Source organism: Thamnophis elegans, chromosome Z, assembly GCF_009769535.1.
Source record: "Thamnophis elegans isolate rThaEle1 chromosome Z, rThaEle1.pri, whole genome shotgun sequence".
Lineage (NCBI taxonomy): Eukaryota > Metazoa > Chordata > Lepidosauria > Squamata > Colubridae > Thamnophis > Thamnophis elegans.
Window position 1 is genome coordinate 126,383,586 of NC_045558.1, and position 14,408 is coordinate 126,397,993.

At 44.4% G+C, this 14,408-nt stretch overlaps 1 protein-coding gene across 2 annotated transcripts; it reads right to left on the minus strand.

The window, feature by feature from the left end:
- Positions 1–1,639: 1,639 nt before the first annotated feature.
- APEX1 (apurinic/apyrimidinic endodeoxyribonuclease 1) lies at positions 1,640–14,305 on the minus strand. 2 transcript variants are annotated; one of them, XM_032237640.1, is made up of 5 exons: positions 14,226–14,305; positions 8,531–8,672; positions 6,360–6,541; positions 4,283–4,475; positions 1,640–3,450 (listed from the first exon to the last, which is right to left on the minus strand). In XM_032237640.1, the coding sequence occupies exons 2-5, from the start codon at positions 8,589–8,591 to the stop codon at positions 2,936–2,938; spliced, it is 951 nt and encodes a 316-aa protein (XP_032093531.1). In that variant the 5' UTR covers positions 8,592–8,672; positions 14,226–14,305; the 3' UTR covers positions 1,640–2,935. The 2 variants fall into 2 exon arrangements, with proteins under 2 accessions (XP_032093531.1, XP_032093530.1); XM_032237639.1 differs by having other exon boundaries at positions 14,195–14,298.
- Between the last annotated feature and the right edge of the window lie 103 nt (positions 14,306–14,408).

Below are 14,408 nucleotides of genomic sequence, written 5' to 3' on the forward strand. Positions count from 1 at the left end.
ATCTTATATTGCTGACTTCTCGCTGAATTTTAGACATTCTTCCCAGGTGGGCTTGGACAGCAAAGGACCCTTCCCAGGTTAAAATCTTAAAACCTCTTTTGCCTCCCCTGCTAAAATGATCCCTAAGAATACACTTACTGAGCTTGAGTTTTTTATCAAGATAATGAGCAACTCCTAGGCAAATCAGATTAAGCTTTTTTGGGGGGGGGGGATGCTTTGGGGAAATGTTTTAGCAATAACAGTTATATGCCTCTTAACAATGCTTTAAAGCCTTAAGCGGTTTACACAGTCAGCATATTACCCCCCAACAATCAACACTTTACTAATCTCTGAAGGATGGAAGGCTAAGTCAATCAGGATCAAATTGCTGGCAGTAGGCAGAATTAGCCTGCAACACTGAATTCTAAGCACATTGCCACCGCAGCTTTTCCTATAGGTGGCTTTGAACTGTCAAGATACAGAAATTAGTACTTTAGCCAGTATTAAACTGGCTAAAGGTGGTTTGATTGCTTAGTGGTTAAAGATGGTGAGCTGATCAGCTTGATGACCTGGATTTAAGACCAAAGTGCTGTGCCATGAGGTAAGCTCCCATCCTCCTCCCAGCTCCTGGCCATTTACTGTGTTTCCCCCAAAATCAGACCCATCTGGGAAATAAGCCCTAGCATTTTCCCAGTCTCATAATAAAGCCCTATCCCCCAAAACAAGCCTCATAGTCAGCCAGACATGCATTTTAGTATCGTATTTTCCCCAAAAGTGCTCCTTTGTGGATAATCTATACTGGCTACATGACCACGGAAGCACCTTCAGACAATGCTGGCTTCCAAGCTAGGAAATGACCATGAGCATCATCCAAGTCAGACACGACTAGACTGTGTAAAGCTTTATCTTTAAGCGAATAGATGCACACACATACACATAGGTTAAAGGGAAATAATGACCTGCCACTCCATTATTGGAAATAAAAAGACACTTGTGAAGAGTGTGTGTGAAATATCTCCAGAACCATAAAGACTACAAACTTGAAATTTGGCATTTATGTTCCTCTTGGCTCCTAGGTGCTCGCTAAGAAAGGATTTTTCAAAATGACCTTCAGATCATTGGCATTTCTTATACAGTAATTAATAGCTCTGATGCTAAGGAGTTAGACATTCTACTACCCCTTCCCACCTGAAAAGAACTGTTCCAACTGCCAGTTGCCTCACATTCTGTTACCTCAGTTCAAACTGGCAGACATTTCACTCCTTCATTCAGAAGTGATCTAGGGCTCCTTACAGTACTAAATGTTAGTACCTCACCAAAATGTCTATGCCTTCCACCTATGGAACTGCTTCTGGACTCAAGGCGGTGGGAGCAATATTCCCTTATGTATTTTAATTACCGACCACCGAGCCAACGGATTGTGAACTGAATTTCTCCTGCATAGCCTGATCAGAGTTTCGTTGTGAAGCACGCATATCTAGCTAGTAGAACATGTAACTACCAAAGTCAGTATGAAAACCAACTCAGATGGGAAATTCTTCTGTATTACATTGACCGTCAGGTGGAGATAAAATTGAAAGCTAAAGGAAGTTATTGCTTAAAAGACCACGCTGAAATTGCTAAAAGATAGCATTCCGGGTAGAAAATGAGACAAGCTTGGTTGATTTATATTAGGAAAGTTTAATGTTTTCTGGGAAATCAAAATACATCTCGGTGAATTCCACCTTTCTCAAAGCAGTGGGAAGGGGAAAATAAAATGAAGGAAGGCAGGCTACTTTTTCATGAGGGGCAATACTCAAAACGCGGAAGATAGCTAACATCTGGAGAACAAGAGCAGTGGAGTAATGCCTCCACTTAGCCATATTTTTTTTTATTTTTTATTTTGCAAACACTAGAAGACTCCAGTATGATCCTTGCTATCTCCGGAATCAATGGATGCTTTTAATAGCTTGCACCCATCCTGCTCCAATCCCACCTTTTAAGCTAGAGGTGGAGAAATATGGGGTCTATGATTTGTGGCCTTCAACTCCCAGAATTCCTGAGGCAGCTATGCTGGATCAGGAATTCTGGGAGTTGAATGAAGTCCACAGGTCATAAAATGGCCACAGTTCTCCACCTGTTTTAAGCCATTTTCTCTGGAGAACTTGAGCAGGCAGAAGAAACTCAAAGAGTTTATTTCCATTTAACCCCAAAGTGGCCACATATGCCTTTTGAAAAAAACAAAATTACATTGAGGAACCCTATTAGCAGCCTGGGAGTAGCTTACCTTATGGAAAAGGATTCAGATCCTGACTCTGGAGCAGTGTTTTTCAATCTTGGCGACCTTAAGACAGTGGTGGCGAACCTATGGCATACGTGCCAGAAACAACACGCAAAACCACCGCGCGAGGAATGCACAGCCTCACTCCTCCTCTTCCATGTATCTGTGCACATACACATGCTGGCCAGCTGGTTTTCGTGCACATGGGAGTGCCGAATTCTGGAAGAGTAGTGTCCCAGTGCGCATGTGTGCACTGGCCCCCGAATATCCGGCTTTCCATTGCATGTATGTGTGATGGCCAGCTGTTTGTCGCATCTGCGCCAGTAACCATAAATTTGGGTACTAGCGCACACGTGCGATGGAATGCTGCTCTTGGGTTTTGTTGCTCCTGCACGTGGGAAGACCAACGAGGCAGCACGTTCCTCGTGGGATGGTTTTGCATGCTATTTCCAGCACGCAGGTTGGCACGCTGGTACGAAAAAGCTTCGCCATCACTGCCTTAAGACAAGTGGACTTCAACTCCCAGAATTCCCCAGTCAGCCACTCAGGAGATCTGGGAGTTGAAGTCCACACGTCTGAAGGGTGCCATGGTTGAAAAACACTGCTCTAAAATTAGGGTTGAGTAGTCATAGACATAATTTTAACTTTTTCTTTTCCCACTGAAGCTACAATAGGGCTGGGCCTTGTCTGCATGGGTTACACGGCCACATAGAGGGTGATGGGGCAGTGGTCACTCCCCAAGGCTGAGGAGCGGATCTTGCTGTCACACAAACCTTCCAGGAGCTCTTTGGAGATTACAAAGTAATCAAGCCTCCATCCCACATTCTTAGCCCGGGCATTCATCATATATGTCCAGAAAGTGTAGGCATTGGGGGTGTCAGGATAGAGATGCCGGAAAGTGTCGACAAAGCCAGCTTCCAGCAGTTGGGTGAAACCAGCCCGCTCTTCTGGAGTGAAGCCCGCATTCTTCTTATTTCCTTTGGGGTTCTTCAAATCGATCTCCTGGTGAGCTACATTGAGGTCGCCGCACAGAATAAGAGGCTTGCGGGCAACCAGGCCTTCCAGGTAAGAGCGGAAGGCCTCATCCCAACGTTGGCGGTACTCCAGGCGCACCAGTCCCCGACCGGCGTTGGGCACATAGGCGGTCACCAGGAAGTAGGAGGGGAACTCCGCTGTGATAACCCGGCCTTCTTTGTCATGCTCTTCTTCACCTGCAGTAACAGTACAGAAGAGACCGAAGAGCAATGTTGATTTTGAACAAGCACAATCAGAGGAAGACATGTTCCAGCCTTTCCCAGTTGGGTGTCATCCACCTGACAATTCCCCGCCTTTCCCATTATGACTAGTCCTGAATGTACGACCACAACTGAGCACAAAATTCCCGTTGTTAATTGAGACATCTGTTGGCCACATTTGTTAAGTGAATCACTAAAGTTAATAAAGTTAGTAAACTGGTTGTTAAATGAACCTGGCTTCTCCACTGACTTTCATTAAAGGCCGCATCAGGGTTGTGTTTTGACCTCGGGAAGTGGGGGTGGCCAAGGTGGGGGTGGCCAGCCCCACGTCACTCATCAAGGCTCCATTTTTGCCTGCAGCCCTTGCCAGTGAAAATGGAGGCTGGGGAGGCCACATGCTGCACGGCCAGGCTGTTTTCGCTCGCAGAGGCACCATGAGTTGTTCCTTTGCTGTTTCAAAGGCGGCCCTGCGGGCCAGATCCAAGCACCCCGAGGGCCGGATGTGGCCCCTGGGACCTTGAGTTCACTTGCTGTAAAACATGACACAGGCGTTCTTTCAAAACAGTATCTACAATAGGCTCAGCCACCTGGGAAAGCCCTTTTATTGGACAGCAACCTGGAGATCTGGCTTAAAATCCTTAAGCATGCTCTCTTCTATCTCAGCTTATTCCCTCCACCACCACCACCAAAGAACAGAGTGTTTTTTTCCCCCAAGGCAACAAAGATTCACTGCTTATGCTTTTGTAGGGGATAATTCACCAGTCTAAGAGGAACTAAGATCCCAAAATAAAGATGGAGAAGTCCCTACCTATCCCATAAGTGACATCTAGAGGCTTGTTCTTGGAGAGCATAGCCACGCCGCTGTAGCCTTCCTTGTCAGTAGAACAGGCCCAAAATTTATGGGGGTATTCGGCCAGATCCCGAATCTCAGCAGGCAACTGTTTTTCTGTACATTTTGTTTCTTGTAAGCACAACACATCAGGGTCCTCTTCAGTCACCCACTGCAGGGAATATAATTAGTATAATATAATCTATACGTATAAAAGCCAAATACCATTCATTCATCATATCTCCAGAACCGGAAAGCCTACAAACTTGAAATTTGGCATGTATGTTCCTTTTGGCTCCCAGGTGCTTGCTAAGAAAGGATTTTTCGAAACCATCCTATCCATACAGTAATTAACACGCTCTGATGCTAAGGAGTTCTACTCCCCCTCCCCACTGGCAAAGAACTACGTTCTAACTGCCAGTTGCCTTATGTTAACACATTCGGATACTAAGAAGTTAGACAGTCTACCCCTTCCCTCCCCACCTAAAAAGAACTCTGTTCCAACTGCCAGCTGCCTCATATTCCGTTACCTCAGTTCAAACTGGCAGTCGTTCTACTCCTTCACCCAAGAGAGGTTGTTTGAACACAAGGGGATATAAAAACAACACCGCCTTGATAATTTCAACCAAGCTGGTTGCTAGTAGCACCATGGGGGACTGCCTGTTCCCTTCTCCACTGCTGGTTACGCCGCCACACTATTTTTATAATTTTTTTTTTATGGCCTGCAACAATGCAGATATTGTTTTCATTCAATATCCACAATGAATTGCAACAAACAGCCTTCCCCAGCACAAACCCCCTCCAGATGTGTGAAAGCGTGTGGCCAATTAAAAAATTAATAACAGATCATGAGGTAGTCCTCAACTTACGACCACAAATGAGCCCAAAATTTATGTTGCCAAGTGAGACATTTGCTAAGTGAGTTTTGCCCCATTTTACCACCTTTCTCGCTACAGTTGTTAAGTGAATCACTACAGTTGTTCAGTTAGTAACCTGATTGTTAAGTGAATCTGGCTTCCCCACTGACTTTGCTCCTCAGAATGTCACTAAAGCGGATCACGTGACGCTGGGACATTGCAACCGTCATAAATATGAATCAGCTGCCAAGCTTCTGAATTTTGATCACGTGACCTTGGGAGTACTATAACAGTCGTAAGTGTGAAAATCGGTCATAAGTCACCTTTTTCAGTGCCGTCGTTAACTTCGAATGGTCACTAAAAGAACTGCTGCAAGTCAATAACCACCTGTATATTATTTAATTAAATAAAACAATAGAATTATATGCCCTTAGGCAAAACCCAAAAGTTCCACCTGCCACAGTTTCAATATAGTATTGCTGTGGTCCTCGTTTAATGACTACTTGTTCAGTGGCCATTTGAACTTACACTGGTACTGAAGGAATGGCATTAGCAACCAGTCCTTGAAGTTCCAGACATTATGGTGTCCCATGATCACAATTTGTGACAAGCAAAATCAATGGGGAAGCCAGCATTGGGGAAGCCAAATTCCACAAGCAAAATCAATGGGGAAGCCGGCAGGAAGTCATAAGTCACAATCACATGAAATCCTCACTTAACAATGGCAACCGGAATTGGAGTTGCTAAGCAATGTGAGCATGTGGTTTTCCGACTTATGATTGTTTTGCTTAACAACGGAGTTTCTAGCCCCAATTAGCATTATTAAATGAGGACCCCCTGTAAAATTACATGACATGTCTTCATTAAGAGTCAATCCCAATTAGACCAAATTTTTGCAATTCCCCCTCCCAATCTATTTTCTTAGGGATGGCAACAGTGTTTGGTGGGTGCTGTTTTTCTCCCCCTTCTTTTCCATCTAGTGGGCATCGGAATTTCGTTTTAGTGTGTGCCATTGTGTACCCAGAAGACTGACAATAAAGGATATTTTATTCAATGTGTGATGTCTAAATGCAGATTATCTTTTTATGACATTCTCCGTCCCTCTTTTGAGGGGGGGTAGAGGAAAAACCATCGCCGTCATACCCAGCGTGGAAAAAACAAGTAGGAAAACAAAATGGTGGATTCTCCTCTTGAGTTACCTCCAGGCCCTTCTTCTTGAACCAGGCTCGGATGCCATCTACGTTCCAGGATGTGATCTTCATAGTGTATTTTTTGTCACTGGGTGTAGTGAGCTTATCAGGAGGATCTTGGTATAAGATTGGACCATCGGCCTCTTTCTCTGGTTTCGGTGCATCGCCCATCGCCTTTTTAGGCTCTGGCTCTGAGGGAAAGAGAAACAAGACACAACATTACAGGAGGAGGAACAGGTGTTTGCTTCAGAGGTGGGTTGCTATGGGTATGGCCGTACGGTCATGTCCGGGAGCAGCTGAGACCGCTGCGGTGGCTCGTTCGGCCCACCCGCGGCTCTATAGCTGTTTTTATAGCAAATGGCAAAGTGCGCATGTGAGCACAGCGTGCGATGCCTGCGCGAGCCCCAACAAGCTGCTGGTTGCCGCAGGGGCGGTGGATTGCGTATGCATGCGCAGCGCACATCAGGCGGGTGCAAGAACAGACCGTGATCAGCGTACCTGCAGCGACAGTAAGAGCAACCCACCATTGTTTGATGAAAATCAAACGCCACTGGAAACAGAGACATTCCTCGATTTACAACCATTCAGCTAACGACTGTTCAAAATTACAGCACCCAAAAAAGCGACTTATGACCTTTTTTCATACTTATGACCGTTGCAGCATCCCTATGGTCACATGATCAAAATTCAGGCCACCGGTTCCTATTTATGACGGTCGCAGTGTCCCAGGGTCATGCGACCAGCTTTTCCGACTGTCTGACACTGGGGAAGCCAGATTCACTTAACAACCGTGTGACTAACTGAACAAATGGGAATGATTCACTTAACAACTGTGGCAATACAGGTTGTAAAATGGGGCAAATCTCACTTAAGAAAAGTCTCACTTAGCAACATAGATTTTGGGCTCAAATTCTGTGCTTGTAACTCAACGACTTAACTGTAATCAGGTAAGACTGATTTTAAAATTTGGCTCATTTTCTACAGATATGGGTTACTTCATTTTCAGCACGAGAGTCATGTTCTAATCAAGATTGGGAAAGGATTTGACAGGTAGTTAGGACCACAATTTGAGCTCAAAATTTATGTTGCTAAGCAAGACAGTTGTGAAGTGAGTTTCTGTCTCATTTTATGACTTATCTTGTCACGGTTGTTAAATAAATCACTGCAGCTGTTAAGTCCGTAACACAGTTGTTAAGTGAATCTAGTTTCCCCCTGGACTTTGGTTGTCAGACCATCGCAAAAGGGGATCACGTAACTCTTGGGGCACTGCAACTCTCATAAACACGAACCAAGCCTCCAAATTTTGATCATGTGACCATGGGTAAAAACCAGTCACTGTTTTCAGTGCTGTTGTAACTTCTAACGGTTACCAAAGAAATGTTTGTAAGTCGAGAACTAGATGTATTATCTCCTGATCCGAGTTCTCCCATTCCAATTCCTGCTTGATCTACACTGCAGTGTTTCTCACCCTTAACCTTAAGATGTATGGATTTCAACTCCCAGAATTCCTCTGCCTGCATGCTGACTGGGGAATTCTGGGACTTGAAGTCCACACATCGTGCTCTACTGTGATCTGCTGGATTTGAGTCCTGAGCAAGTTTGACTGATGTAGTCCAGTCCCTATGAAATGTCACAATTAAATATTCCTTCCATTTTATTCTCCCCCTTCCTCCATTCCCAGCATCAGACAGAAGATATAGGTTGGGGCAGTGGTGAAATTCCTTTTTTTTTACCACTGGTTCTGTGGGCGTGGCTTGGTGGGTGTGGCAGGGGAGGGAAACTGCAAAATTCCCATTCCCTCTCTACTCCTGGGGGAAGGATATTGCAAAATCTCCATTCCCAAACCACTCTGAGATTAGCCAGAGGTGGCATTTGCCAGTTCTCCGAACTATTCAAAATTTCCGCTACCGGTTCTCCAGAACCTGTCAGAACCTGCTGAATTCCACCACTTGGTTGGGGGCTCATCATATCAAAATGTCACAAATTTGACAAATTACAATCTGTGGTTGGAGGAAAAGGGCTGAAGGAAACGAGAGGCCATTCAACAAAGAGGTAAACTTGGAAAGATTAAAGAGCACCAAGGAGGTCCTCGGGTCCAAAATATAGAGTGAGCATAAAATAAGGGACACCTCTCTTTCCCAAATCAACCCCAGTTTTAAGGCTAGGACTGAACTCCATACCTGTGGTCCCTTCCTCTGCTGGAAGGATCTCTTCTTCTTCCTTCTTCACTCGTTTTGGCATTGTAGGTCCACAAAGGTGTCTCAGACGAAGAAGTCGGCTACCTTGTTTGGCCAACGCTAGGCTTCTCAACAGTAGCGTCTCCTTGAAAAGAAGAACACTGCTATGTAGCAATAGTACTTATGTAGCACTTGGCACTTGTGCTTTGCAGCCCTCTCTAAGCGCTTTACAGAGTCAGCATCTTGCCCCCAACAATTTGGGTCCTCATTTTACCAACCTTGGAAGGATGGAAGGTTGCGTCAATCTTGAGCATGGTGTGATTTGAACGGCTAAATTGCAGGCAGCTGGCAGTCAGCAGAAATAGCCTGCAGTACTGCACTCTAACCACCCTAACCACCATGGATCATATACTCTGCAGGTGGTTTACAGTCAGCGTATTTCCCTCAACCATCTGGGTACTCATTCTAGTGACCTCAGAAGAATGGAAAGCCGAGTCAACCTTCAGCTGTCCAGGATCAAACTTTTGGCAGTGGGCAGTGTTAGCCTGCAATACTGCCTTCTGTGCCCCTACTTAATATCCAAAACAAGCTTTCTTTTCCCTCAGAATATCCCGTGAGCCCCCCCTTCTCCTCCTCCAAATGCATCCACTGTTCTCGGGGGTGGGCTGCTACGATTCGCCCAGGTTCGGGAGAACCCATAGCTAAAGTTATGGCCAGTTCAGAGAACTTCCAAATCCCACCCTTGGCTGGCCCCGTTCACCCCACCACTGCCACCCCACCCCACCCCCCTCCCTCAGGAATATCCACGCGGCCTGTTTTAGATGAGAGATTAAGTGCAGGGCCCACACAGAGGCGGGGAGGCGGGAACAGGCCACCCGGAAGGCCTCCAGAGCCTGGGGAAGGCAAAAATGCTTCCCCCTGGCGTGGTGCAGGAGGCTGACTAGGCCACGCCCACCCAGCAACCGCATAGAGAACCCGTTGCTGAAATTTTTGAAGCCCATCCCTGACTGTTCCTCTCTTCCATCAGCAACCCACCTTCCTGGCCCCACAAAAATGATTCCTTTGTCACCGGATTCTATCAGTTTGGAAAGAATCCCATCCACATCAAAACTTCTGTTCTTAGAAAGAATAAATGGGCTGCTAAGAAGGCTGCAACCATTTCATTGGCTGATGTTACTTTGGGCCAACCAGTCCCTAACGAGAATAGAAGGCAGGCGAGCCAATCGTTTAAATAGTTAAGATGCCCACGACCGCCTCTTTGACCTACATGGGTATCATTTTCCTCAAAGCAAATGATAAGAGGATGGCTGCCTGCCAAACGCCATTGTCTCCTTTGCAGGAGAAACCTGGATGAGGGAGAGCTTTACTTTCAAACAGGATCAAAGCATCTCAGCTGATCCAAAGCTGAACAGAAGCCAACCACCTAATGCAGCTACTAAAAATAAAATTAATGTGCTTTATTCTGCAGTGCTGGAAGCGCGTTTGAAAAAAAAACAGAGCATGTTTTCTGCCGATGGGGACAGTTTTAATTTTGAGAGCATCAACAGAACCTTGGCTTACAGCCACAATTGGGACCAGAATTTTTTGCCACTAAATGATGCTGTCATTAAATGACTCATCACACGACAAGACCTGCTTTTACAACACACTTGTACTGTGCTCATTAATCACATGGTCATTAAGTGAATCCGACTTGGCCCACCGACTTTGTCAGAAATTGACTGGGAAGGTTGCAAGTGGTTGTGTGATTCCAGGATGCTGCAATTGTCGTAAATGTGAGCTGGTTGCAAAGTGCCAAAACACAATCACATGACTGCAGGGGATGGCTGTAAATTCAAGCATGGGTCGTCACAATTTTCAGCAACCTTGTAACTTCAAACCTTCTTTAAACGAATGGTCAAGGACTATCTATATACTGTGAGCACGCTCCTGCTAGCGGGAAGGCCTAAGGCGGGTGTCAGCCACCCATGGCCCTGGAGCTGCATGCCCCCTCTTTGACCCCCTCTCTTGCGGCTCACTGCCAACCCGGTCGCGTAACCTGCTCTCTGCTCCAAGAAGGCTTGAGCCTCTCTGCAGAGTCACATAGCGGAAGCACCCCCTAGCATTTTCTCTGCACTGCCCACGACTGGCTGCTTTTTACGATTCAGCAGCCTTCGCGGGCAGTTCAGAGCCAGCCAAGGTCCCCTTTGTGTTGGCTCAGGAAGGAGGGGGATGGGGGGGAACTCAGCCGCCATCGCCAGATGCAGGGAGAGAAGAGCTTGGGCTCTACTCAGCAGCACAGCTGGCTACTCACCTCACTGCGCAGAGGCTGCAGCGAGAGGAGTCGTCGCCATTCCCGGCGTGATCCCGGCCCAGGAGAGTATCCTGCTTGTACGCGCACATGGGAGAAAGAGATGAGAGAGAAAAGAGGAGAAAGAGAGAAATGAGAAAAAATGGAGAATGAGGATGAGAGAGGGGAAAAGAGAGAAACAATTGAGAGAGAGAGAAGGGGGAGAGAGAAATGAGAGTGAGCTGGGGGAAGAGAATGAGAGACAAGGAAAAGACAGGGAAATAAATGAGAGAAAAGGGAGAGAAAAAGAAAGAAAGAAAGAAAGAAAGAAAGAAAGAAAGAAAGAAAGAAAGAAAGAAAGAAAGAAAGAAAGAAAGAAAAAGAGAAAGAAACTCTCTCAGATCTATGACGAAAGCATTGGCAAGCTAGATTTCTTGCCCAAAAAACTGCAGTTTGCCAGAAGGCACAAACTGGAAGAAAGTCTGTTGTTTAAAGGAAATAACAGAGATGGCCAAAATGCATGTGAAAATAAGATTTTTTTAAAAAATTTGGATAATGTATTATATTGTCAAATTCGAAATATATATGCTATTGCTGTTAGTACAATCTTGCCAGCTTCTATTAATTAAAGAGTTCACTGTGAAAAGATTACAGAGAAGCAATTTCCCACAATTAATAACTTTATTTTGGATTCAATGAGAGAAAGAAAGAAAGAAAAAGGAAGAGGGAAAGGAAAGGAGAGGAGAAAGGAAGGAAGTAAAGAGAGAAAAAAAACAGAAATGGGGGGGGGAGACCCATTTTCCACAAAAAACATCCATGAAACCTGGGTAGGCATAGCTGTGGTGTTTGTGTGTGTGTGTGATATGACTGGGTAGGAATGACTTTGAGTTGGCCATGCCAACCCAGGTTTTGTGGCTCCTGTTGTTTTGTTTTCTATGGAAACAGGTCCAAATAGCTCTTTGGAGTGTTTAAGGTTGCAGACTCCTGCCCTAAGGATTCAGAAAACTGATCTCTAGATCTTCCTAAAATAAGCATGTCCAACCTTGTGGCTTGCCTGGGCCAGACTGAGTAAAGAGGAATTATCTTGGGCCACGTATTAAATATATAATATAAAGAGGACATAATGTTAAAAGTTTATGGGATTGTATTATTAGCTGTTCAGGGCCAAATGTGTCCTGTAGGCCACAGTTTGGACATGCCTGCTTTAAACCATGATCCCAGGCTGTGGCATTTTTAATTTTCTAGGAATGCCTCTGAGTCCCAACAATAAAAATGAGAAGCTGGCCCTTTTCATTGCAACATGCCTGAAAATAAAAGATTATGCTGGAGCTATTTGCTCTGCAACGCACACAATTTTTTTTTATTATTGTTATTCCAGTTTCTGAGATATCACACTTTAACCATGATACTGCAGGCTCTATTGTTTGCATAGGAACCTCCAAAAATAAAGCAAACAAACTTTATTTCTTACAACAACATTATCTTCCTTCTCTCTTTCACTATGTAACAATTATATTGCAAAAAATATTTACTGGCTATCCCCCCCCCCACTCCCAATGTTGGTTAACTCTTAGCCTGTTGATTGCTTTGTCAAAAAAAAAAATATTCAGCTCTTTTTTTCCCTCTGTACCACAAGTTCCTTTCCTAGGGCTATAAATTCTTTGAAAGTTCAGATTTGAAAAGTATTAATCTCCATAAATACATTTATGTATTGTATTATATCCCTTCTTCTCTGAGGTTTTAAGGCAGCTTTGCATGTAGCTTCTCCCTTTTGATATTGTTTTATCAAAATAGTGAAATAAAAGAATAGTATGGATACTTAACACTGATTATACATGGAAGAAAAAAGAATTCCTAAGTCATAGTGATTAAACAGTCTAAACCTTTAAAAAAATCCATAATTAGGAGGAAACAAAGATATATACATATCTCTATGGAATTAATTCACTCATTAAGCTTATTAAATGTCGACTGAATAGCAATATACGACGTCATCTTTTCATAGTGTGGTCCCTAAGTATATTTCTCCCAAAGTTATATTTACATGCAGATTTAAAGCCAAATCTAAATCAGAGGGAAAAAAGGCTGAGAATTAAGGAACCATCTTTTTCTTTAAATTACCAATAGAAGAAATTCAGTATTTGAAATGTTTGCAACATTCTGAAATAAGCCTCTGATAAATTAGGTGCATTTTTCAATGTTTTTTAACATTTTTTAAAAGTGATAAGAGTGAAATAAAAAAGTAACACAGGCATAGAATCAATATCATGTGAAATATTAGTATCGCTTTATAAAATCTTAGTAAGAGCACAATTTAGAATACTGAATCCAAGTTTGGTCACTAGTTACTTAAAAAAAATGTTGAGACTTTGGAAAAAGCACAGAGAACAATTGAGATAAGGAAAGACTTGGAGACTAAAACACATCAAGAATGGTTGCATCATCTGGGTTTGTCTAGACCAGTGGTTCCCAACCTTTTTTTGGCCATGCCCACCTAAGCATCTCTAAAATCCTGAGGCAACCCCCCCCCCCAAACATATAATTCTTACTTTACTTAACAAGCGAAAGAACTCTACTCCGGTGGAGGAAGCCTAAAAGGCCATTAACTTGGCTTAAACAAGGTTCAAATTGCCCCTCATTAAAAATCTAATTTCCCGCCTGTGAGGCGTGGGTCCCACGCTGGGAACCACTGGTCTAGAGAAAAGGAGGCGTTTTTGGGGGGTACGACAAGATAGGTATTCCAGTATTTGAGGGGCTGCCACAAAGAAGAGGGGGTCAACTTATTTTTCCAAACCACCAGAAAGCAAGACAAGAAACCATGGTTGGAAACTAATCAAGGAGAGAAGTAACCTGGAATTAAGGACAAACTTCCTAACAATTAACAAGCGGAACGGCCGGCCACCAGAAGTTGTGGGTGCTTCATCACTGGAGGTTTTTAAGAAGAGGCTGGACAGTCTCCTGCTTGAGCAGGGAGTTGGACTAGAGGACCTCTAAGGTCCCTTCCAGCTCTATTCTCATTTTGATTAAAACCTCTTTCCATTGTTTTGGCAATATCAAATACAATCCCTCCATAACGAGTCAGTGACTGGGGAACATGGGTAGTAAGGTTCGCTTTGCATTCATAACTTGCTCAGGGGCATTGTTTTCTAACCCACCCACCCCTTCCGACAAGAGGGTGCAGACGTCCTTTGGAAGCTAACCCTGTTGAATTTCTACCTGCCACCCCATTCTTAAAAATGCACGGGAGGGGGAATTTATTTATTTTTTTAAAATGCAAAAAAAATGGAAGGCCGGGATATCGACCCTGGCTCGCTTGTGGATGAAATGCAATTAGGAAAAACCTTACTTTAAAAAAAAAACAATAGTAATTTTTATTTTAAGCAACGTTCGGCTCTCACCACGCCGGACGCGAGGCTTCCCTGCACCCACCGAGAGAATCCGCAGCAATCCTTGGAGAGAAAGAGCAGCACGTGGAGTGGAGAAGGTCACGTGACAGAGAGTGAGGCGGAGCTATTTATTCAAGCGGGCCGGAACCGCTCCCTAGAGCCAATTGGAGGAACGGCAGGTTTAGAAAGAAAAGGCGCCCTCTGCGTCGGTCACGTGCCGAAGGAG

Bases quoted from the DNA above. Each gene is read 5' to 3' on its own strand.
- APEX1 (XM_032237640.1), bottom strand. From the start codon at position 8,591: ATGCCAAAACGAGTGAAGAAGGAAGAAGAAGAGATCCTTCCAGCAGAG. The intron at 4,476-6,359 runs GTAACTCAAGAG...TATTCCCTGCAG, and splicing joins TCAAGAAGAAGGGCCTGGAG to TGGGTGACTGAAGAGGACCC. The intron at 3,451-4,282 runs GTAGGGACTTCT...CTGTTACTGCAG, and splicing joins AGATGTCACTTATGGGATAG to GTGAAGAAGAGCATGACAAA.